Here is a 24,328-nt window from a genome sequence, read left to right as displayed (position 1 = left end):
TATGTATAAAGACAATTACAAGTGATGTTCACTGAAATGTATGATATGCAGTCTCTGCTGCTTTGGCTTTAGGAACATTTTCCTCCACTTATTGCACAGGTTGAATTTGCATTCAGATGTATGTAGCTCCTGGTGATGTCAGTGAGCTATAAATACACATGGGAGGACACACTCTGGCTTGTTTACTTTTTAATCTGACATATGTAGCCACTCATATTTTGTATATATTACACACCATTGCCGTGCTGAATCAGCACATCCAGAAATAACAATAAGGGCATGCTCAACCTAGAGCAGTACAGAGAAAGCAGCCATTCTCCTCCTCAGTTCCTTTTACAGTAGCCCTGCCAGTCAGCATCGCCAGACACATTTTGCAGAGGGCTTTTTGTGTCCCAAACTCAGGTATCAGACCAGAGTGAAGGTGAAAGGCATTAACCTGCCTTAAGAGTTAATCAAGGAGTTACGATATCAAAGGAATTACAGATGAGGGGGCAGCCATTGCTGGTCCTTCAGGGTGACCTGAGTGGGAAAAAACACCAACATCTCAGGCTGCCTGCAAGATCTCTACCAACACTTTCCTTTGCACTGTACTGAAGAACAGGGCTGTAATTTCCTATTTTAAATTACAAGTGAAGAAAATGTCCACGAGCAAGAAGCAGAGACAGTCTCTAGTGCTGGGCACTGCGAGAGGAACATTTCAGTGTGTTTAACCAATCAACATAACAGCCACCACATGGCTTGTGCTGAGGGACAGGGCTGTAATGAAGAACTTGCAGGCACATAGGGGCTTATATATGGGGTTTTATCAACAAAGAACATTTACATATCCTTTTTCCCCAGTGCTGCAGTTATAGATACAATGATTGTATGGTGACACATAGGATAAGTAAAAGCTGAATAAACTAGATCAGTGAAAATCAGTGTTTCCTCTCTAAATCAGCCAGTGCAATCAGATTTCCTTTCAGATCTCTTGGGAGATTACATCTTACTGCTTTCTGCATTTAAATCCAATTTCCCTAGGCCTTATCTACACGGTAATTTCCACTTCATGGTGAGTTTGCTCATTACATTCAGGTAGCTACCCTCAACAGTCCTGCCATAGCAAAGGGTTATGGATGCTTGAGATTAAAGATCACTTAAGCTCTAATAAAATATAAAGCAACAAAGACAGGAAAGCAGGCAGCCTGCAGCATGCTAAAAAAGGCTTTCAATGAACCCCTGAGTAAACCACCATTGCAAAAAGACCATGAAGCTGACTTCCCATTTTGGGGGGGAGTTCACTTAAACTCTGAAGAATGTTAGTCTTTCCAGAGATGGTCATGGCCCTTACATTCCACAGAAACAAAGGGATAGTTTTTTTGTTCCGTTTTAAAGCAATTTTGCTAGAAAAATCACATGCTGAAATGGTATTTAGACATCATATCACAACCATCCCTACCATTCTTTCTAAGTCTACAATACAGACATTGTACTGCAATTGTACAGCTGTGTATTTTTAATAAAATACAACTGCATACAACAAGGGAGAGTGAAGTATCAAATCTGTTTGTTTCATCATGCTTTGAAAGCACAAGACTTCATTTAAACGAGAAAAACAAGCAAGCTTATTAGCTTTCCTGAGGACATTTAGGACCCTGAAATCAGGAGGTGCATCACAAGGCACGACATTTTTGGTTGATGTAGCTATGCAATAGCCATAAATAAGCATTATATCCTGAGACAAAGTGTTCACTTTGAAGTGTTTCAGTGCTTTAGCAATGCCTATCCTATCTTCCAAAGTGATGTAAGCACTAGGAGCAAATTTGCTCACCTGTAAAGAAAGCTGAATTCTTTTAAGCATAAACTGTCAGAGAGATAGTGGTGACAAGACATATATCAACTGATACTTCTTCACCTACATCAGAAAGATTCACCCATGCTTTTTAGATATTTTAGAAGCTTGTATTTCATTTCAGAAATAGAATTAGGCCTCCTTTCATCCCACCTCACTTTCTGCTCTTAGATGGAAAACCTATGGCTGCATCCATAAATCTGTGTAGGAGAGAGTTTCTCCAGAAACACACTGAGGTCTGAACTTTGACATCTCAGCCTCAGGTTAGATGGCATGTGCTCACACTTGAGCTTCATGTAAAAGCAGCACTCAGGTTCCTGACAGCTATGAAGTACAAACAAAAAACCTACACAAACCAAGAAAGAGCTTTGCCATATCACCATGAGGTAAATGCACTGATTTTCTGCCAGGTCCAACAGCAGGGATAAAAGAAGTGAGTGCATGCCAGCTCTTCAGTAGGCCATAAAATTCTCATTCGATTGTATTAAGTTAATCTGAGACCAACAAAAGTTTAAACCAATGAGTCAGACTGTGAACAACTGCAGCAGGAAAGGAGCCACTGCAGATGACTCTCTCCCACCTCTTATAAGAACAAATCACACTCAGGGGGATGGGCAGGTGATTTTTTGGCTCCGCTGATATTAAATTCAACAGAAACCACCTTATATGTGCTGGTTTAAAGATTCCTTTCTCAGACAGAACCACCACAGCGCAACTCAGTATCTTACAGTCCTTTCTCATCATTTATGCAGCTCAGATCTTGAACACCTAAAAAATACAGAGATTCTTCATTTTTAGGCATTATGTTTTGTGATGCAAGGCATATTTAAAAGCTGCTACTGCTAACTTGTTGCTTTTTGTGCCAATTCATCAAGTAGTTTGTATCTAGCAGATCACAGCTCTAAGTTTTTGGCACAAGAAAGCTCCTTAATGTGTTTATATGATGGCAAAGGTCTCTCCCTGTTTAAAATCAACAGTTACATCTTTGTTAAGAAGGCACACTGTTTTGAATCATGATCACTGCAGACCCTACAGCTGCAAAAGACGTGGCAAGCAACATGACAGTATCTCAAATACTAAGAGGACAACCTGCAGTATAAGGCTCTTGTAGCTGCAGTCTTTGATACTCCCCTCCAGAAAGTTGCCGTGTACAGGTGCTTGAGACGCTGTAAACGCTATCAAAAGCTGAAATCAATATCCAAACAGGAATAAGTAGTTAGGTTTATTATACCTACAGAAGGTTAGACAAGGTCATAACTTCTCTGAACCTTTCCTTAAATTAGTGGTTTGGTTATGCACCTAAATGATGTATTTATTGCCAAATGTGTTTTTAAATGCACTTACTAAAAACCATGCACATTGCACTACTGTAATTCTTGATTAATCACCACTCTAAAATATGTACCTAACTTTTAGAATCCACCTGTTTTGATTCATCTAATGTCATGCATTATAAAAAGGCAGAAATAAAACATGTTACTTAAAGTTTTCCATAATAGTACATTTATCAACAATACTTGATCAAAGCATTTACTTTGACTATACCATATTTGTTTAACTACTGCTGCTTATTTTAGCCCATACTAAAGAGTACTGAAGAACATAATCTGGGTAGATGCCAAAAGAATGTAGCTTTTAAAAATAACCTTACATTCAAAGAGCAAAATCAAGCACTAACAACACAAGCAAGCAAAATTCTGTCATATACACAAACCTTTCCTCAGTGTTTTACAGGGGTTTTCTTTGACAGATTTAGTGGTAAAAACAGGATTTAAGTATTTTTCGTTATAAATATTTCAGAAGACAGTAGAGAAATCCATGCATGGTTGTTGCTATTGCAAAAGCTATTTGAACAAATTTAGGAGTTTTATTTTAGTATTTTAATTACCAGAAAATTAAGCATTTCACATCAGAGTAGATTTCACTGACTTCTGTGTGGCTTGTTTTCTTGAGGTTAAGTCTTTTGAGAGGGGTTTGTTTGATTTTTAATCTGGTGTGTTTTTCTGTTTACCAGAATCACGTTCTCGCACTTCAAGGTGTTTTCTGACTTTATTACATAACTTGTAGGAGTGGGTTGACCATTACTGGACACCAGGTGCCCACCAAAGCTGCTCTATCAACTCCCCTCAGCAGCTGATCAGGGAAGACAAAATAAAACTCATGGCTCATGGCTCGAGATAAGAATGGGGAGAGATCACTCAGCACTGACCATCATGGGCAAAACAGATTTTGCTTGAGGAAATTAGTTTAGTAGTATAATGAGAAATAAAACCAAATCCTGAAACACTTGCCCCCCACCCCCCTCCCTTCTTCCAAGGCTCAACTTCACTTCCAAATTCTCTGCCTCCTCCTCACCAGTAGGGCAGGGGGACAGTGAATGGGGGTAGAGGTCAGTTCATCACACATTGTTTCTGTCCTTCCTTCCTCCTCAGTGGGAGCACTCCTCCCTCTCTTCCCCTGCTCCAGTGTGGCATCCCTCCCATGGGAGACAATTCTCCATGAACTTCTCCAACATTAAGTCCTTCCAATGGGCTACAGTTCTTCACAAACTGCTCCAGTGTGGGTCCCCCACAGGGTCACAAGTCCTGCCAGCAAATCTGCTCCAGTATGGACTCCTCTCTCCATGGGGCCACAGGTCCTGTCAGGATCCTGCTCCAGCACAGGCTTCCTACAGGGTCACAGCCTTCCTTCAGGCACCCACCTGCTCCAGCATTGTGTCCTCCATGGGGTGCAGGTGGATTTCTGCTCTGCCATGGACCTCCACAGGTTGGAGGCACAGCTGCCTCACCATGGTCTGTACCAAGGGCTGCAGGGGAATCTCTGCTCTGGCACCTGGAGCACCTCCTCCCCTTCCTTCTGCACTGACCTTGGTGCTTACAGAGCTCTTTCCCTCACATATTCACATTCCTCTCTTCAGCCACAGTTGCTTTCATGCAGCAACATTTTCCCCTTCTTAAATGTGTTATCCCAGAGGCATTACCACCATCACTGATGGGCTCAGCCTTGGCCAGCAGTGGGTCCATCTTGGTGCAGGCTGGCATCGGCTCTGTTGGACCCAGGGGAAGCTTCTAGCAGGTTCTCACAGAAACCATCACTGTAGTCCCCCACTACCAAAACCTTGCCACACAAACCCAACACATCAGTAATTAGTTGCCATAATTTTTCATTTGATAATGTTCAGTGATTCTGACACATTGCTTAGAATAAATATATCTTTCTACACTCAGTGTTCTCAATTGCTTTTAACTGTTCCTTCTAAACTGTACGGTACACAAACACAAATGACTGCAGAATAAGAATCCCACGTGATTTAACATAGCACAGATAAGCAGACTGTTCCATGCACGTGTACTTAAAATGAAGGGCAAAGATTAACATTTACAACAAATCACTAGGTCCTTTCACACATTCTTAGTGCAGAAAGATGAACTCATAGTTCTTTACTCTGAATTGGCAGTAATGCTACACTGAATCAGAGAGTAGCAATAGTTCTGTGAACTTCAAAGCTCCATAAAAGGCCCCAACTTTATTTCAATTGAATTGAAAAATATAAGATGTAGGTACCAAACCTGGATGTAGTAGGGAATAAGCATCTGTAGCTCACCCTTTTAAATTACAAGTGAAACCTCTGTATCTGATAAAGCTTAAAAACAGTGCTGCTGGCAAACATTTTTGGCTTACAAATGCATTTTCATGTCTGGTCCGTATATATTCATGGTGCAGCTGGCAGGGAAAATTAAAATAAAATGCAGCTAAAAATGCCACTTTTCATCTGACTTCAGGGTTTGTCATGTTTCACAGGGTTTCCATTGCTAATAATCAATCTGTCCCTGCCAGCTGAATTAATTACACCAAATGAACACAGACTTCACAGTGCAGGACCACTGAACGTTTCAAAGATCTGAAAGGTGCTCCAAGTTTCACACACGAGAGCATGACCCCAAGATTAGCTCAGTTCGTTAGAGCAAGGTGCTAATAAGACCAATGTCATGGTTTTGACCCATATATGGGCCATTCACTTAAGAGTTGTAGAGACCCTTGTAGGTCACTCAGAATATTCTGTGATTCTGTGACTTTCAGGGACAGTTCTCATCCCACAGAAGAATTTGTCTGTTTAGGCTCATGAGGGCAACCTCTAAGCAGCACCTACATCAAGACCTCTCTTAGTGCCAAATAGAACAGCAGCACTACAGGAAGGGAAATCGAAACAAATACAACCCATCATTCTTGAAAGCCACTGAAAGAAATATTTTAATGTAGCTTTTAGAGACCATTTCACTAACACTGTATCTCTCCTTTGGACTCATATGAAAATGAAACTTTGTACAATTCCAGTTCACACAGAAGAGGACCTCTGGCAGTCCAGGAGTCAAAAGCAAGCTCACAAATATTTTTGTTTCTTCTAGACAAAAACAAACCTCCTAAAACCAGACTGCAAAGAGCAAAGGCCTTTGCAAACACAGCAAATGCCTTCAGGTACTTAAAATACAATGTTTATTTTACTTCAAAGATTTTTTAGGCTAAATTACCTTAAGGCAAAAAGTGCAAGCAAAATACTTCAGTCTTCTCTTCTTTCTCACTCTCTTTAACTATGCCAGCTGCTCTAGACCTACATATCACAGGCTAACGCAAATAACTGCATCTTTCATAAAATTTATTCCACAAACAGGAGCTAGACCACTAGACAGATGCAGCAGCTATGTTTTAAACATTTTGGCATCCTTTTTCACCCCTGTTTCCGTTTCCCTGTACCTTCCTTTTGATCTGGCCCCACCCTAGAAGTCAGTCATCTTCCCTGTGGGGGAATGGATGTACTGGCACAGCTCAGCTCTGCCAGATGTTTTGAGGGAAATTTCATTCCCTCGTTGCTACTTGCTCAAGAGACAGAAGAAGTACTGCTCCAGGCTGAGCTTTCCCCTCATTGGCTCTAGTCAAGCTCTCCAACCTGTGACTTAATACCAAAATTAAGAAGTCAAGTCACAGAAAAAAGCACAGAGGGGGAATGTACGAGAAAAGATACCTTATTTATTTGATGGTTTTGACTTCTATCACTAGTGCCAACAGGTACTTTGTTACACAAAAAACAGAACACAGATCTGGGGAAGAGTGTCCTTCAGTCCAACCATCCCCTGCTCTTACGTTTGGGCCCAAAGCACAAAGAGGGTTTCACTTACAGCCAACTCCCAGGTACCACAAGCAGCATACGAAATAGCTGCAGCAATCACAGAAGCACATTCTTGGAAGCTCATGGGAAGCCCAGAGAGGATATGTGTGAATTTTTCTTTTCCTCAAGGACAGGCTGACCTGCTTTCCTCCAAGGTCTTCTCCCGCTAGGAAAGTGTGGAATAACTACAGGCACATTCTCAGAAAAGCCTGACAGCCATAAAGGTTCTAGAGGAGTTAGAAGGCAAGCTGCAAATTTTAATACCATTTAGTACATTAACTATTACAGATTTTTCTTTCAAGAACTGACTTTGTCAAGGAGGTTGAGAACCCAGCTGTAGACTCTAATGCTTATTGTTCTTTGTCTTTCCTGCAATCACACCTTATCTTTCCAAACTTTATCCTTTCTTTTTTAAATCATTAAAGGAGACTAAAGAACTGTTTTTTTGGAATTGGCCTAAGAAATAAAAGGTTATATATTCCTCTCAGAGACATGCTCAAGCATAATCCCACAACTTTCTGCTTTATTATAATTTTTCTGACTTTTGGGGTGAAAACAATGAATCTAGTAGTCTGGCACAGTTTAACCTGTGATACAGTTTAAAAAAAAATTTCTCTTAGGAAAAGGTTTGTCTGGTGACATTGGCAGCACTGGTGACTGACCCCTAGGGAAGTGGGACAGTCACACACAGATGGGAAATAGCTAGGAAGGAACTACATGGAAGGCCTGAAACATTAGACCCTACCTAGTGGCTGAAAACTCAAGTGTGAGGTCCAGATGCTAAAGTCTGAATGTGTTAGCATCACTGTTAGGAACTGATACTAAGTGACAGATAGATTATATTACATAAAGTTCAATTTCTGGCTGTCCACAATGGCTCCTAATTCAAACAAAGGCCTGATAAGCTACTGACAATAAACAAATCAAAGTAAAGGTACATTGCTTTGAAACTTTAGCTTTTGGCTGGGAACATTTCAGTAAGCTCATTTGTTAAAAGAAGTGCTAGATTTTGTCCTAATACTACTTTACTAAAGCAACTGAAAATTATTGATTTCCTGTGTTATGAATTGAGATTAATAAAAACCTAAGAGATTATGAATAAAAAGCCTTCTTTGTTCTGTATATCACTTCTGCTATGCTGATCAGTCAGATGCCCTTGTTTTTTCTCCTGGTCCCATGGCATGTGGAAGGTGTCTTACTGGGAAATAAAACAAAATGAGAGGAGAAAATCAAAAATATTTTCTAAGATTTTTACTATTTGTTTTCAGCCTTACATCCAAGACTAATAATAAATAAGAAAAACAGTAGCAGTTTTAAAGAACTCTCCATACTAGCTCAATTTTCATTTTTGTTTTAAAATGTTCACAGTAATTTTGGTCCTAAAGCCTCTTAGGATAAGAGCTGCAATTAATATTTATTTAAACATGATTAAAAGACATTTTAATTTTTAAAAGCTGACATGCAAGCAAAGTTATACTGTGTGAAAGCCTAGGTGCACATTCAGGGAGGCAGCACAAGCCTCCTTCCTCTGAATTTCAATCACCATTGGCTTTCTGTGTATTTGAATTCTCCATGCCTTGTAGACTGCTTCAGTTAGTAATGATTTTTAAATTCAGGCTAGAGAAGGAATGACAGAAGATACAGTTCCACGATGAGTGACATTTGCAATTCATTAAGCAATTATAATACTCAAGAAGTTCCTGTTCCAAGAGGAAATCGAAAACCAGAAGTGACACTTCATCCCTCATCCAAGCCACTTGACATTTCGTCCTCCACCTCTTACACCTTCACACAAAAGGTTTCACTGACAGCATCCATCATCTTGCTCCAACTCCCTAAAGCAACTAGTTTATCAAAGTGAAAAAGCTCGTAACTCAACATCTCCTTCAAATGGTAAGAAAAATGGAATACCTATTAGCAATTTTGTCAATGCCTCACCAAACTAAGGAGCAAGGAGAGACAGCTGTTTCACAGAAGAGACAACTCAGGTTACTCTTGTAACCATCACTAGAAAGATGTTTCTCTCGCTTGCCTCATTGTTCCCTCTAAAATAAAGTCATTAGGCACTAAGACTATTCCTGATGCTGTCCTGCATTTTCATGCCATTCTATGTTCCAAGAGGCATAGCAGCAGAATCTCCCACATCTCATCTGTTATTTTCCAGATGATCACCCTACCATATGTAAGAAGCAATAATTCACACATATGTGGGAAATCTATAGGAACCATAGAGTTGAGTTCTTACATTAAAAAGACCCTGTTACCTGACTTTAGTTACCTGACTCTACTTAATGAAGATTTAAAACACCAGAGGATATTTTTCTGAATTATCATTGATTCCCTCTCCCTAACAAAGAGCACCAGCTACACTGCAGTGAGAAAATGATCAAAAGAAAACAACTTATCCTATGTATTTACAAACACTAGTCTCTTCTTTCCAAGTGAAAGCTAATTACAGACAAAATCAGAAGAAATCATCAGTTTGGGTACAGATTAAAGAATCACAGAATGGTTTGGGTTGGAAGGCACTTTAAAGATCATCTAGTTACAATCTCCCTGCTATCAGCAGGGACACCTTCCACTAGAACAGGTTGCTCCGAGCCTCACCCAGCCTGGCCTTGAACACTGCCAGGGATGGGGCATCCACAGTTTCTCTGGGCAACCTGTTCCAGTGCCTCACCACCCTCACAGAAAATAATTTCTTCCTAATATCTAATCTAAACCTGCTCTCTTTCAGTTTGAAGGCATTTCCCCTTGTCCTGTCACTGCCTGCCCCTGTAAAAAGGAACTCTCCATCTTTTCTGTAGGCTCCTTTCAGGTACTGGAAGGCCACAATTAGGTCACACCAAAGCCTTCTCTTTTCCAGGCTGAACAACCTCAATTCTCCCAGCCTTTCCTCATAGGAGATGTGCTCCACCGCTGTGATCAGCTTCAGGGACTCGCTCTAACAGCTCCACATCCTTCCTAAGCTGAGCACCCCAGAGCTGGATACAGCACTCCAGGTGAGGTCTCACAAGCAGAGTAGAGGGGCAGAATTACCTCCCTCAACCTGCTGGTCATGCTGCTTTTGATGTAGCCCAGAACACAGTTGGCTTCCTGGGCTGCAAGCACTGTGTTCAATCTACAAAGATATGATTTGGTTTTAAAGACAGAAACACCTCTGCACATAAGCTATGAAACAAAAGCAGCTGCCTGGGACACGAAAGCTTAAAGGTCCCTTGTCTCCAAACACTAAGAAACCAGAGTTCAGACGCTTTCCAAAAGCCAAATCAACTCCTGAAACAGGAGATTCTCTTAACCAGAATATATCTTAATGGTTTCACTAGCATTTCAGTACCATGGGTTTTTGACCTTGAGAAAGTAAAGATTGACAGACTGCCTGTTTGTTTTGGGAATTGCTGTTTGACAGAATGGACACTGTGCATTTTTGTGTGACTTGATGCATGGCTGAGCTTCTCACCTCTGACTCTCACTGGCCATTAACCTGACATAATCAATTAAGAAGAAAAAAGGAAATTTTATGTTATTGCTATACTACTTGAAAGCATTTACCCTACTTCTGGTATGGAGTTTCCTAGTTTGGTTACCAAAATATAAAGACAGGTCTCTGTTTACAAAGTTTTTAGTTTTGATTACTGCTGCAAAGCTGTGCTGCTTTCAAGGTCTAAAAGATTCCAGATCTATTCCCTCCACCTTACCCACTGTATCACAAACATATTTGTAAGCACATACCATTGTAAAGTTTGACTGCCCCTGTATACTGTCAGTATACTGCCCCTAATTATCCTGCATTTTTTTCCTTGAGGATGAGATAGCAACCCACTAAACTTCCAGTTCAGAATTGGGAGTAAGGAAAGAATTATTTCTTTACATCCTTTTAAACTCTGTTTGCTTTAAAAAGGTACATGACTCATTGTGGTTAAATATTTAACTGGTTTACTAATGAGCTGAATCCTAACACGCGAGTAAGAAAGCACGTGTCATCATGTCTGAAACACCCCACTCATATCCAAGAAGCTTTTAAAAATGTATATATATATATATACAAACACACATGCTAGGAATCTATAAGGTAAGTTGCTGTTTCAGGACTATTCTACACACACATTTAGTATTGATATTCTGCATAAAGGTATGTGGGGGTTGGGGTTTAGTTGGGGCTTTTTCTTGTTATCCAAATAGTTGCAGTAATTCAAACCCAAATGGGCCTGTTATTGTATTACTAATAATGATGACATAATAGTACAATTATACCCTGTGGGACTAGACTACACTGACATGTGCAACCACGTGCCCACAATCACTTCAAAGACAGATAGAGATTGAAGATACTATCCCACCCAACTCCTCATTCCTGCACTTCTCATCTTGGAGATTACCACCCAGAAAGGTGAACAGTGGTAACCTGTTGTGGAAGTGCTCTTTGCCTTCTTCATTCTAACCAAATTAGATTTAACCATCTTTGGTGGCAAAAAAAGCTTTCTGGGGCAGCTAGACACTGCAGCAGACTATGAAAGCAAATGCAGTACAGTCTGGTTCTGGGCAGAGGAAAATCCCATGGAGGGGCAGCAGCAAGGAGCTGGCAGATGACTTCTTTTTAAGCTTTTCTGGAGAGACACGCTTCTGCAAACCTATCTACAGCCTGCCTGTTCTAGCAGAGTTTGAACAAAATAGCATTGGTTTGTAGAGATAGCCTAGTTGCCAATTCAGATTCAATAACCAGCTCTGGATTATAGTAGGCATGCCTAGACCTGTAGGATAAAATTAATTTCAGTCAAGTTGGCCTCAATCAGCTGTCAAGCTGATACCCTGCTGTACTGCAGCAAAACAGATACAAAGAAAACAAAATGCACAATTCATTATTCAGTCAAATCAATACATGAGAGGCACAAACTTACTTCACTGTGTAAAATAAGGGTCAAAATCTCAGCTTTCATGGAAAAAAGAAAAGCTTTCACAGTTCTAAGTTAAGAAATGAAACAAGAAATTACATAAATTTCTCTTTTCAGTGTTGTGTCTGCTGAGGCCCATCACTGAACAGGAACATGCGGAGCAGGGCAAAGCTGGGACTTGTCTTAAGTCCTGTCTTCTCTGATTCAGTGCTTGGTTGTGCAAGAGCCCACTCACAGTTCCTTCCACTCACCTTTTCAACCCCTTTGTCTGTTTAGGCTGCAAGGTCTACGAGAGTAGGAACTATCTTTCAGAGTGTGCGGGCCCCCACTCTATTAAATGTTGCACTTGATTTTACAGGCAGAGCCTTTTGAATGAGCTGTAATGGAAACAACAATAATATCCTTTCTCAGAAGGATAACACACAAGTCTGCTTGTAAATTGTATTCCAGATAAAGTTTCCATCACACTTTTAACTATCAAAAGCTAACAAATCTTACTCTACAGTTCCACAAACAGTTTAAGCCAGCACTGTTGCCAAAAGAAGCAACTTCATCTGGCCAAAAAAAAGGTTAATTTGAACCCATCTGGGTTCTCCAAGGCAGTTGACAACATAGCTGCACAAATGCTTGTGTTGGCACAAGGAATGGAGAAGCAGGATCATTTCTTCAGGTGGCAGCGCCAGTTTATGTAGGCTGAAACTTACTCTTGAAAGTGCAGCCTGGGTTCTCTGAAGGATTTATCTCACAAAGCCAACTTAGAGTGGAAAAGCTACGGACCATCCAATTTTACATGTAAAACTGCTAATATTCACCTCCCAAGAATGCTGTGAGGTTAAGTACATTCATGTTTGTAAGGCATTACAGAAATAAGATTAGTAAATATTTAATTTTCTCTCCTCCCTTTTCCCCTGCCCTAGCCACTAAGTATAACTCATTCCAAGTTCCATATACTAAATCAATGACTTGGAGCAGCTCCTAGAAGGTAGCTGTCAAGCTCCCTGCCTGTAGGCCAGATGGAGGTCAGTCCTCATACGCACGCAGTCTGATTTAAAACTGTTCTGCAATACTACACAGCATCTAAATACATTGTACCCACCCGTGCTGCAGGGAATCACAGAATAGACAAATCACCTCTACAGCAGACATCCTTTCTCACCTTGATCTGGGGAACAGCTGCAGAGGAATAAAGTACAAGTAAATCAACTCCTTTTGCATGCATTCCACGTGTAAACACATCCTGTCAAGCTGACAGAAACAACAACGAAAATGAGTGTTTCTGAAAGGTACCTTAATAAGGATGTTAACAGCATGCTGGAGGAAAAAAGGGGTCAGCCTCAGTGTCATTAGCATAAGGGAAACCATCAAAGTGAGGCAGCACATAGCTTGCTTTCACAGACCGGGTGTGAAACCAGGCATTTTGGTTATTTTGTTAGTACTTCAAAGTCCAGCTGTTTTCTGAGAGCTAATAACAGCTTTTGGTTCTCCATCATCTTAAAAATATGCTCATGTTTGATGGGTTGCATGGAAATACCTGATATAGAAAACGCACTTAAGTACAGGTCCCTGAAATCAGTGATCAAGTGGGACAGCTGAGCAATGCAATTTTTGGGTGTTTGTCCCAATATTTGGTCCCTACAAGCAAGTCAGAGGCCTACAGAACTTACTCTGTTGCACAGCCTCTGACTGCTGTTGCTACCAGGGCACATGGGCACCCATCCTTGTTTGCTCCCAAGGCACAAGACATGCCACAATGAGGAATGGAAAATGCAGTACGTGGCAGCTCTCTGGGGTATCAAGACTTCTCCAGCAGCTCAGTACAAACACCATGTTCTGAGCTCCACAACTAAATTAATTTATTTTATAAGCTGAGATAAAGTGTAAATGCCCATGCTAAGTACTACTAGCCACTGAATCAACAGCTCTAATAAACTCTTTCACAAGGTCTTTCTGATTACTGAGATAAAGTCGGCCTGGGCCCCACATTACAACAAGAGCAATCCTAGAAACTCTTTGTGCAAGACAAGTTTAACACAACTCACGCTTCAGTCATGATGACATTTTTCATACTACCAAAATAAAAGTAAATTAGATAAAAATACATTTAAAACATTAAATGTGAGATAAATACAGTTTGTAGTTGCATAAATCAAACTCATGCTTCCTAGGTTATCCCTAACTACAAGCAGACTGTTGAAGAAACCTTTCCTATTACATCCTGATCCTGTTAATATTTATGCACACAGGAAGCTCCACTGAAGTCATGATGACGACTCATATGCACAAAGTTAAACACACTGCACAATTGCAAGCCTCATGCCATAAAAACTTCACTTGTAAATGTAGAACCTAATTTGGTTGCCTATGCACACATACATTAAAAAACCCCACAGTCTTGACTTTTATTTTTCCCCTCTCCTAAACCCATGGAATAAACTCTCAGTAGGGCAGAGTTGCCAGAGGCTCTGCTCAAAACAAATCATATCCAGCTAGAAGTATTTTTTTCAAATAACTGCTAAAAAAAAGAAATGTTCCATATAAAAATACATATGCAAATAAGCGTATACATAAATACATATGAAAAAAGAACAGGGTAATCTCCCTGTGTTCTTGTTCCTTATTTGTGCACAAAATCAGGTATTTGTCACTTTTTTCATGGCCAGGCAAATTTCTAACAGGATGTTAACTTACTCATTCCCCTTCCAAAAGCAGTTAGTGCTCAGTGCTGAGATGCACTTTCCTACTGTCAAATACAGAAGTCAAGAAACAAAATAATGAAGCTTTTTAGAAAACAAACTCATAGAAGTTTACTTTAGAAACCGCCAAGAAAAAGAGAGCCACCAAGAAGTCCAGTTGATTTTGTATTTTTAGCAAGTTAATTGAACTCACTTAACCCAACATTGTAAAATAAGATTCCTAACGCATTCAATTTAAATTATTTTCTCTCTACTAACTCCTGGAACCTCCTTTCTTCTAAGACACTGGCACTCACTGCTTTTCTGCACTACAATCACACCACACCTGCAGAGTTTATTCCAGTTTTGCCTACCAAGGGCCACTTAAAGCCATTCAAGAGCCACCAGCTAGTGACAGCTGGCAAACTCAAACCTGTCTCAGTAGTCTATCATATGTAATCAATTGCAAATAGAACTTCAACAGACTCATCCCATTATTTCCTAGCTAATTCCCCCTGGGAAAACAAGCCGGCAAGCTTCCACTTTGAATCATGAAGCTAGTTTTGTCTCTGTCCCTCCTTCCCAGCTTCTCCCTTTCCCCTCCCTTTGCCTCAGTTCACTGCACTGTTTCAGTTTTTCGGCTTGATATCCGTTATGTTATGTCAGCTGTTACATTACGCTTAAAACAATAGACTCCAGCTGGCTGAGGTCAGATGTGAAAACAAGGACCTAACAAAGCCATAGACCCTCCAGTTATACTGAAATTGAGATACACACTGAATGTAGCACTTAATGACAAACTACTTTCCAGACATTTGGGCAAAGCATAAAGGAAACACCTGTCACTGCAAACATTACACACTAATCCAGATAAACCCTAAATTTAAAAATCTTTCTTTTCACTGCTTGGCTATATTATGCACCAGTATTCCACAATTTTAATTTTTTTTCCAAGACGGAATTTGTATTACTCCACTTGTTTACTAAAATATTAAATAGTGAAAAATATGTATCATTTCAAAGAAAATACGTTTACTATGTTTCTTTTAGAGTTTACCAAGTGAATGATGTGAGTTTGATGTGGATTTACACTCCAGAAAAGTTTAGTCAAACTTTAACCCTTAAGCAGAAAGCTTGACAAAAGTGAATAACAGATGTAATGGTAAATGAAACATACCTTTTTCAGTGATGGCATTTTCTTAGGTACACTTTTGATCATAATTCATTGAAAGGTAGCTATACTAAAAAATAAAGAAACAAACCACCAGTATACTGTGTGACTTATGAGAGCAAACATGAGCTCTTGAGAATAGGTGAACTACTAATAACCCTGGGGAACATATCCCCCTGTTTATCAAAATCCTGCATACAATATAAAAGCCATGTTTTCTGAAAACTTTCACGTTACTGTAGCTCATACATGAGAAGCTGGGAAGCTTGCACTGTGCAAAAGGGAAGCTTGCACTGTGCAAAAGGACAACGTGGCACTGTGCTCCTTTCGCTCTTTGGCCAACACCCCCACGCTGCCAGTGAGGGAGATCACCATGTCAGATCATGTGGGCCACCAAGCAGCCAGCAGACGGCACCAATCCATCAGGAGTGGTTCGAGCTGCCCCGCAATCTGTCACCAGCCCCACCCTGAGCGTGAGGAAGGTCGCTCTGGTCAGAGCCCATCTTAGTCTTCAAAGTTTGAGTCCCAATAAATGCTGCTCCACAGCACCAATGGTGCTCCACAGCCATCTCATCCCAGAGGGGATAAATGCTAAATTCCAATTCCTTTTATGCACAACGATGTAGTTGTAGACTTTATTTTAAATGATAGTGTTCAGGTATGCCACCACACTACTCCGGGTACAGAAATCCAAGAAAAGGGATTTTTTTTTTTTTCATAGTTCTCAAAAAAACCAGAAGTGGAAGTAATCAATTTTCTACATCCAGGCCACTCCAGTGTAGCAGACTAAAAAAAGAATTCAAACCCACAATTTTTAGACCTTCTAGAAGAAATGTATGGAAATGTATGGAATACATAAAAATCACTGCTTATTCTTATCATATACATCTAAAAGTAATTTTTGGTGGTAACTTTAGAGACATTTAGACAGATAAAATTTTTATTTTATCCCAACTGAATAGGAAACATCTAAGACAAAAATAAGAGCATACCTAGGATGACATAACATACCGGAAATCTTTCAGTATATTAACAAGTTTAGTAACTTCTTCTTTCTCCTCCATGCAAAGACTTGTCCAATTCATTTCACTGAAAGCTTTAATTGTTCTCTTTTTTTTTTCTTCCCTGAAAGCCATCCACACGATGAGCAATCAGGCAGACCAAACAGTTCGAATTTTGCAGCTACCACCACAAAGCAGCCAGAGTTATCTCTGGCACCAATGTTTACACAGCCCTTTTCTTCCACCTCTCTCTCCCAAAATTATTGTTGCTAATTACTCGTGTAAAATTCCCCAAGCCCGTGTGAAAAAACCATTTCTTTTATTCATAGTTCACCTCTTCCAAAATATATTTTTACCTAATTTGGGACACCACCCAAGGTCAGAATCAGACACCCCAGGCAGAACACAGCATGGTCCAATGCTGCCCTCTGCAGATTTTACAGGGAAACTATAGTTGTTGGAAACTATATTCATGTTTGATTTTTAGCACATGTAAAAAGAAAAGCAGCTCATCTCCCCCTTACTGGTCTAAAAATGCTTTCATTTCATATCACCTCTTCATTCCTTCCTTGCATTCCTCTTCAGCTCAGACTTCATCTACACCAAACAATAGCAGCAGGTTTACCTTTTTTTAAAAAAAAAAACAACAAACAAGACATTTAATTACGCTGGTTCAGCAGTCCCTAACAGACAACTTTGTTTCCACTTTAGAAACATGTGATTTGGCTCCTTTTGACCTGCTCAGAATGGACTTAAACCAGAATTTAGGTATGTTCACACAACCTCCTGAACCAAATTAATTAAATCCTTTTAACATCACATTTATGTTAAACACATAATTCTCCAATACAGACCAGGGGAGTTGACAAGGGATCACTTTGAGAACAGCTGGATCAAGTTAAGATGTTACTACCAGCAACATTTTAAACCAAGGCAGCTGATTCTGCAGTGAGGCAGATTAGAAGCACTCCCTTTATCTGCCAGCACAGCTCAGCCACAAACATCACAACCACGGGCTGAAGTGCAGCAAGAAACACCTGGGTGCAGATCCAGAGGAAGTTCCTTGTTCCAGCTATACTGTTCCCTAATTAAAAGGAGGGAGGGCAATTTTAATTTCTTATCATGTTTCTGAGCCTTCAAATCACTCACAGTTGGCTTTGTTACTATGAACTAAAATGTAGAGAGGTTGACTTTGACTGAAAGCTGGGATTCTCAACTTCACCTATCAGTGGAGCGACAGAAAGGAAATGCTACAGTGAGTGACTCCCTGGACAGGTTGATCTGAGATCCAGCAAAGGAAAAGGATTAAAGACCATGAGCCCACTAGACATCTTCTACACCAGCTGACCTCATTTTGGGTCAGACCAAGGGACTCTGCTGAGGCTGCAAAGACAAAGTCTTCCCTTTCTCAGTTACAGCTGTTCTTCAGAGTCTGTAGACTAGATCATTCTGTAGATCTATCACCAGACATTCCTTACAGACTTAATTACATCCCATAATTTTGGAGGATGCAAATGCACCAATATCCAGATTGTAAGTCTCTGTCTCAACCTTCTTAACCGAGGAAGATAACCAGAAAAGAAAAATCCTGGAACCACTTTGAACTATTTGACCCATTTGTTCTCTGTGAAGACCATCTTTAGAAGCAAAAGCTGTAGGTCTTTTTCTTTCTTTCTCACAAGACCCACAAGACACTCCAGTAAACAAAATCCAAGGTTTATACTCAAAATAAAATATTATATTAAAAAATTAATAAAAACTAGATTTCTTATAGGCCTAGACTGTGCCAGTTTCTCATAACTGTAAGAATAATTTCAACACCAATGAAGTAAATGTTAACCACTCAAAACAAATTGTCCTTTTACCTTAATTTATATTTTTTAATGTTTAAAGGTTGTTTCATCTCTTCCGTAAGAAGTATGCTAAAGTAGAAAAGGAACGCAGAAAACAGAAAGCTGGAAAGAGCTTATACTTTCATCATAAAAACATACCTTTTTTTTTATTTGGTTGGAATCAATATTGAAATGAGATTCCTACCAGAAAATAGCTTTTTCAGGCACACTAAATATCCCTTGGTTCAGCAGAATATTTAATCCCCTTGGATCAGGCACTTGGATTTTCTTAGATCATGCTGAGATAACAGCATTCTGCTGTGTTCTGGCACCATAAAATCCTTGCTTATGAAAATAAAAGAAAAATATGGCCTCTCTGGGAACATACATCTCTGAATTACTTTTTTCCATAGTTTATACATTGTAGTTTCAAAATCAATTTTTACACAGATATACCACATTCTCTTTATGATTCATGGCAAAAGCTCTCCCGCACCATTTTACATGGGCCAAGTGTGCATAGGACTCTTCAAAATGATGATCCTTTCACAATCTTGGCTCAGACTCCAGCTCACGCTGGGCAAGTGCCAGCGAGTAACTGGAGTCAAACCCCCTCCAACAGCACCATCTAGTGAGAAGAAGAGAAAATAAACACATGCAAATTTAAACAGTTTTCACTGCATTCTGGAAACTAACAAAAGGCCAATTCTCTCCTAATCTCCCATTACAACTGCATTTAGGTATAGCTTTCATCAAGGCTCTTTGCCTTGTGAAATGTGGTGACAAGTAGAGAAAGATTCAGCAACTAATTGTAAGCTTTTTGTCTAAAACTGGAACACCACTTGGAACACATATAAACTTGCCTTTGTTTTTATTTTTTCAATGTTAAGCTTGCATTTTTCTTGTTGTTATGAAAAAACAGAAGCATTTTTTAATGCTTTAAAAATATTGAAAACATAACATCTGTTTCCTGCTGTGGTAGTGGGAGGTGATATAAGATAAGCAGCTCCAGAATAAAATAAAAATAATATATACACATAGTCTTGACAACTTTTTGAGCTCTTTTTTTCATATAATTGTAATATCTTGTATGACTGTATTATTGAAGCATGAAATTCTTATTCATGAAGAAGGGCACACTCAGCTTCTATTAGTAACTTTAATGTGACCAGGCTCCCTAGTTTCAAAAAGACTGTCTGCTGAAATTGTGTGGGTGCTTATATCTTTTACAGGGTCAGAGCCAAATACTTTGGCTATGTGGAGGAAATAAAGCAATACAGCTCTTAATTGTGAGTGTTTTTCATGGTCTTGTTTAAATAACTTTTCAATCAGGAGGAACAGATTCTGTTCTTTTCCCAACATGCATCTTCAATGCCATGAAACTCACACGGGCTATAGAAGGGATTCTGTAACAACAGTATTTTGCAGATTACATACACAAACACACACACACGTGCTTTTACAGTTATGCCATCTCATTTTCAAGATGAATCAGGTTTACAGTGTCCATGCAGTAAGCTTGTCTGATCAGACTTGCTCTAGGGGCTGTTTGGATCAGCATTACCCACATGCTAACTCTGAGCACTCATTTCCACACATTCAGCATGATACTGTCATTTCTTGCATTTCCAGACCTATGGCTGCCTGGGCAAAGCCTCCCCCCTACCCCACAAAACATAAGTCCACAAATCTCAAGTAGGCAAAATTTCACTGAATATTTGGTAACACTATCTCAGCCTTATATTTGATGCACTACAAAGCATAATTCTTTTAGAGATAATTCTACCCTATACAGGAAATTATATCCAAATAAAAGGCAATCTGCTCTTGACAACACCTCAGTAATTCTCCCTTTGGAATGCTTAGAGGGAAAAGTGGGCTCAATTTTATAATCTTCAAAAGAAAGAGTTAAAGGTCTCCAAGCATTAATTCAATTATTTCAATTTCACACACTTGGGCAGTAAAATTCAAATTTCATGGGATTACTTGAGGTCTCAAACTGCAAACTCTACATGGCCAAAGGTTCCTTCATCCTCACTGCTCAGTTAAGCCCAAGATAAAGCCTTCTTCAGGATTCCCATACTCCTCCTGGTAGGTTGCTGGTACACTGCTGCTCCTTTGTCCTTTCTCTCTCTTCGTATTAGTTTGTAAAACAGGTTACTTGCCCTTATTTGCTCACCTACAATGACAATGCAACCTACTGGAATTGTCTGGCTCCAAATTAAAACTATTATTGTCAAATAGCTAAAAATCCTTCTACAAACACAACAGAGAGATTAATTCCCACTGCAGAGGAATAGAGAGAATGCTCTCCCCAGTTTTCATGTCTTGTTACAGCACCATTTGGGTTGAAAGCTTGCACTCTGCTTTTTCCTGTTTTGTGTTTTAATCTCCACATGCTATTATACTTTATTTTTCTTCTTTCTTTGTATTTTGCAGATTCTCTTCAACCAGTCATCTGTGACTAAATCTCCTCCCAAGGAATTCAGTTACATCTGATTTTGACAGCTTGTTATGGTATCTTGAAATCAAAGTAAAATCTTTTACAAAAATAATAGATTAGGAAATTTTACTAGGTAGACACCAACAGGAACCAGATTCTGACATTTATATTTGTGTTTCAAGATACTACAACTCCTTTGAGAGTTCCACCGAAACTGGACAGAGAAGAGAGCACATTGGCCCATCTCCTGCTTTGGATTGATGGATCCCCGTAATCCCTGTAGGTGTCATGAAAGTTACCACAGTTAATCCTTTAAGAAAACAATGTCAGAATATGCCAATAGTGAACAAACAAACAATTCCTTCTTTCCCGAATAGGATTTCAATGTTAAAAATTAACCACAGTTTTTCTCATTATATAGAAGAGGAACACTGATTCACCATTCACTGATTCTCTCACTACTTAGAGAGCAAGATAATAGAGAATAGTACAAATACACTATACATACCGCATATTACACACACTGTATGTCATCCTGAATGCATGGCATGCACATTGCACTGACTGTATTACCCAGACACAGACAACACGTACTGCACACAGTAGGAACAAACAAAACGAGCTCCATGATTTCACAGGGTGGGGGCAGGGAATGAAACCTCACCAGTTATGTTGTCACTAGGAGTTATTTCACTGAAGCAACACACAGATAAAATATTATGATATATTGCAAAGACGAGAGAGACATTATCATAAGTTAAATTAATCACAGAAATGAACAGAAGTATCCGTAACTACTAGTTATGGATTAAAAGAAAACCAAACAGAACAACTTAAATCACACAAAAACAGAACTCCAAACCACAAAACAGAAAAGGTACTGACTGCAGAAGTAAGTGTATAGAAGCTCTTGGCTGGCACTAATAACATTACACCTATGAGTTCAAATATCTTACAACTTAGTTAAAAAGAATATACCAGGCATGAACATACTTCATGTAGAAATAGCATGATTGACACTAAATTTAATATGCTATATTCTTATTTTTACAGTGTTCATATTAGCTATAGAACTTCAGAATATTTAATAGATAAACTGACAATATATCTGGTGCATTCCTACAATCCTCTTTCGAACAAACATTTATATTGCTAGTTAGCATTTTTCCAATATAGTGACAGTGTTTTCACAAGTTAAATATTTACGAATACAGAGAAATCTATGATTTAGCAGGGGGTACCCCACAACTGAGGTACAAATTTATACAAAATAAATTTATAAAATTTTTGGATGTTTAAAAACATGTCTCTCCAACTTCAAAAGTAAGGCTATTAAATGAAATCTAAGCTAGCAGGACAATAATACTCCTGGAGCATTTGTTGATGCATATCTGTTGCAGCATTAGTGTGCTATAAACATGGTGAATATGTTTCCTCTATTGAAGAGAAAGAGTATAAGACAGGTAGAGCAAGTTGTCTTAAAGTCAGCGAACATACACGAGTTTTCCACTTGTGAAACAAAGCTGGATCAACTAAAAGAAAGGACTTCCACTTAACTTTTTCCCCCCTATGGTCTGATCTTCAGTACGGCTGAAAAAAAGATTAACCCAAACAGTATGAGGGATTCAAGCTTAATTAGAACAGCTGTATGTGTTGGACACACCACAGATGCACTCAGTATAGGCCATATAAGGTATGACTTGATTTTTGTGCTGCCATGACATTCAGTGTTTCTGTGGCTTTACAGACTCATTAGGGAAAAGCAAAAAAAGTCTCTTGTCAACTAAACCATAAGGAACATTCTGCTTAATGTGGTATTAGCTCAAGAGATCAGAATTTCCTCATTAAGAACAAACATGCATCAATCACATTAATGTCCACATACGTACCATCCAAAATAATGTCCCTGTAGCAAGAGCTGCATACTGTTCAATTGTAGAAAGCACACTGAAGATAAGGCATATCAGCACAATAAGGAAGCTGTAAATGAAAAGAAATTAAAAAATTAAAATAATGTAATGCAATGTAATAAGGACCTACAGGGAGGACAGGTAAGCAAGGCATTACAAATTATCTGTCCACACAGAAATGTCATTGATATTGGATTATCCCAAAATACAGCTCTTTTGCATGATCCTGCTTCCTGTTGAATAGTTTATTTCTCATCAGACACTGAGGTTTTGGGTTGGATATTATGAAATGAAATTAACTATAACACGAGCTTTAGCCTCCCTCTAAGATTTGCTCTTTCCTAGCCCCTCAGGAAAATAGCATTCCTTGTTCTTTCCCATTGTAAGGTCTACTATGGCTGAATCACCACACAACCCCCCAGCATGTTTCAAATATTTGCCTTTTTGCTGTTCTAAATTCCAATTAACAGCAAAGAGAAATCCCAACTAAGCCAGAGCTTAAGAGGCTCTGCCTGCACTTTTATAACCAGTTTCTAAAAGGCCCCAAATAAATAAAGTCTGACATTTGGCATTTGAAACACAACCTAGGTCATATTCCATTTTTAAATGAAACAAAATTTCACAGCAACTATCAGAGAGAGAATGGGAACATAAGGATTTGTTCCCTGGTACCCCTTGCCCAAGTGAGTCATAGAATCATATTGGGTTTGGGCTGGAAAGGGCCTTCAAGGTCATCTCATTCCAACCCCCTTGCCATGGGCAGGGACACCTTCCACTAGAACAGGTTGCTCAGAGCCCCATCCAACCTGGCCTTAAGCACTTTCAGGGATGGGGCACCCATAACTTCTCTAGGCAACCTGTTCCAGTGCCTCAACCCTCACTGTAAAATTGTTTTCCTAATATCTAATCTAAACCTGCCCCTTTGAGTTTGAAGCCATTCACCCTTGTATTGTCACTACCTGCCCTTGTAAATAGTCTCTCTTCATCTTTCCTGTAGGCCCCCTTCAGGTACTGGAAGGCTGCAATTAGGTCACCCTGAAGCCTCCTCTTTTCCAGGCTGAACAATCCTAATTCTCTCAACCCTTCCTTGTAGAAGAGGTGTTCCATCCCTCTAATCATCTTGGTGGCCCTCCTCTGCATTCAACTTAACAGACTGATGTCCTTCCCACGCTGGGGACCCCAGAGCTGGATGCAACACTCCAGGAGTTGTCTCACCAGAGCAGAGCAGAAGGGCAGAATCATTTCCCTTCACCTGTTGGCAGTGTTGCTTTTGTTGCAGCCCAGCACATAGTTGGCTTTCTGAGCTGCAAGCACACACTTGTCCTTAGGGAGGGGTGCCTGGTTCCCAACATAAGACTCAGGACAGCCAGGGTGTTGCAGGAAACTCAGCCCAACTGCCTGTAACCCCCAGA

The 24,328-nt window shown here is 39.6% G+C and overlaps 1 protein-coding gene across 1 annotated transcript in view; it reads right to left on the bottom strand.

Annotated features, from left to right (window-relative positions):
- Window positions 1–24,328, bottom strand: part of KCNQ1 (potassium voltage-gated channel subfamily Q member 1) — a 340,508-nt gene that overhangs the window by 272,480 nt on the left and 43,700 nt on the right. The window contains exon 2 of the mRNA XM_029961027.1: window positions 22,896–22,986. Within this exon, the coding sequence (XP_029816887.1) occupies window positions 22,896–22,986 (91 nt within the window). The remainder of the gene's footprint in view (window positions 1–22,895; window positions 22,987–24,328) is intronic.

Source organism: Manacus vitellinus, unplaced genomic scaffold (assembly GCF_001715985.3).
Source record: "Manacus vitellinus isolate BGI_N305 unplaced genomic scaffold, ASM171598v3 scaffold_30_pilon, whole genome shotgun sequence".
In the NCBI taxonomy this organism is placed as follows: Eukaryota; Metazoa; Chordata; class Aves; order Passeriformes; family Pipridae; genus Manacus; species Manacus vitellinus.
This window is presented reverse-complemented; position numbering and strand designations above follow the sequence as displayed.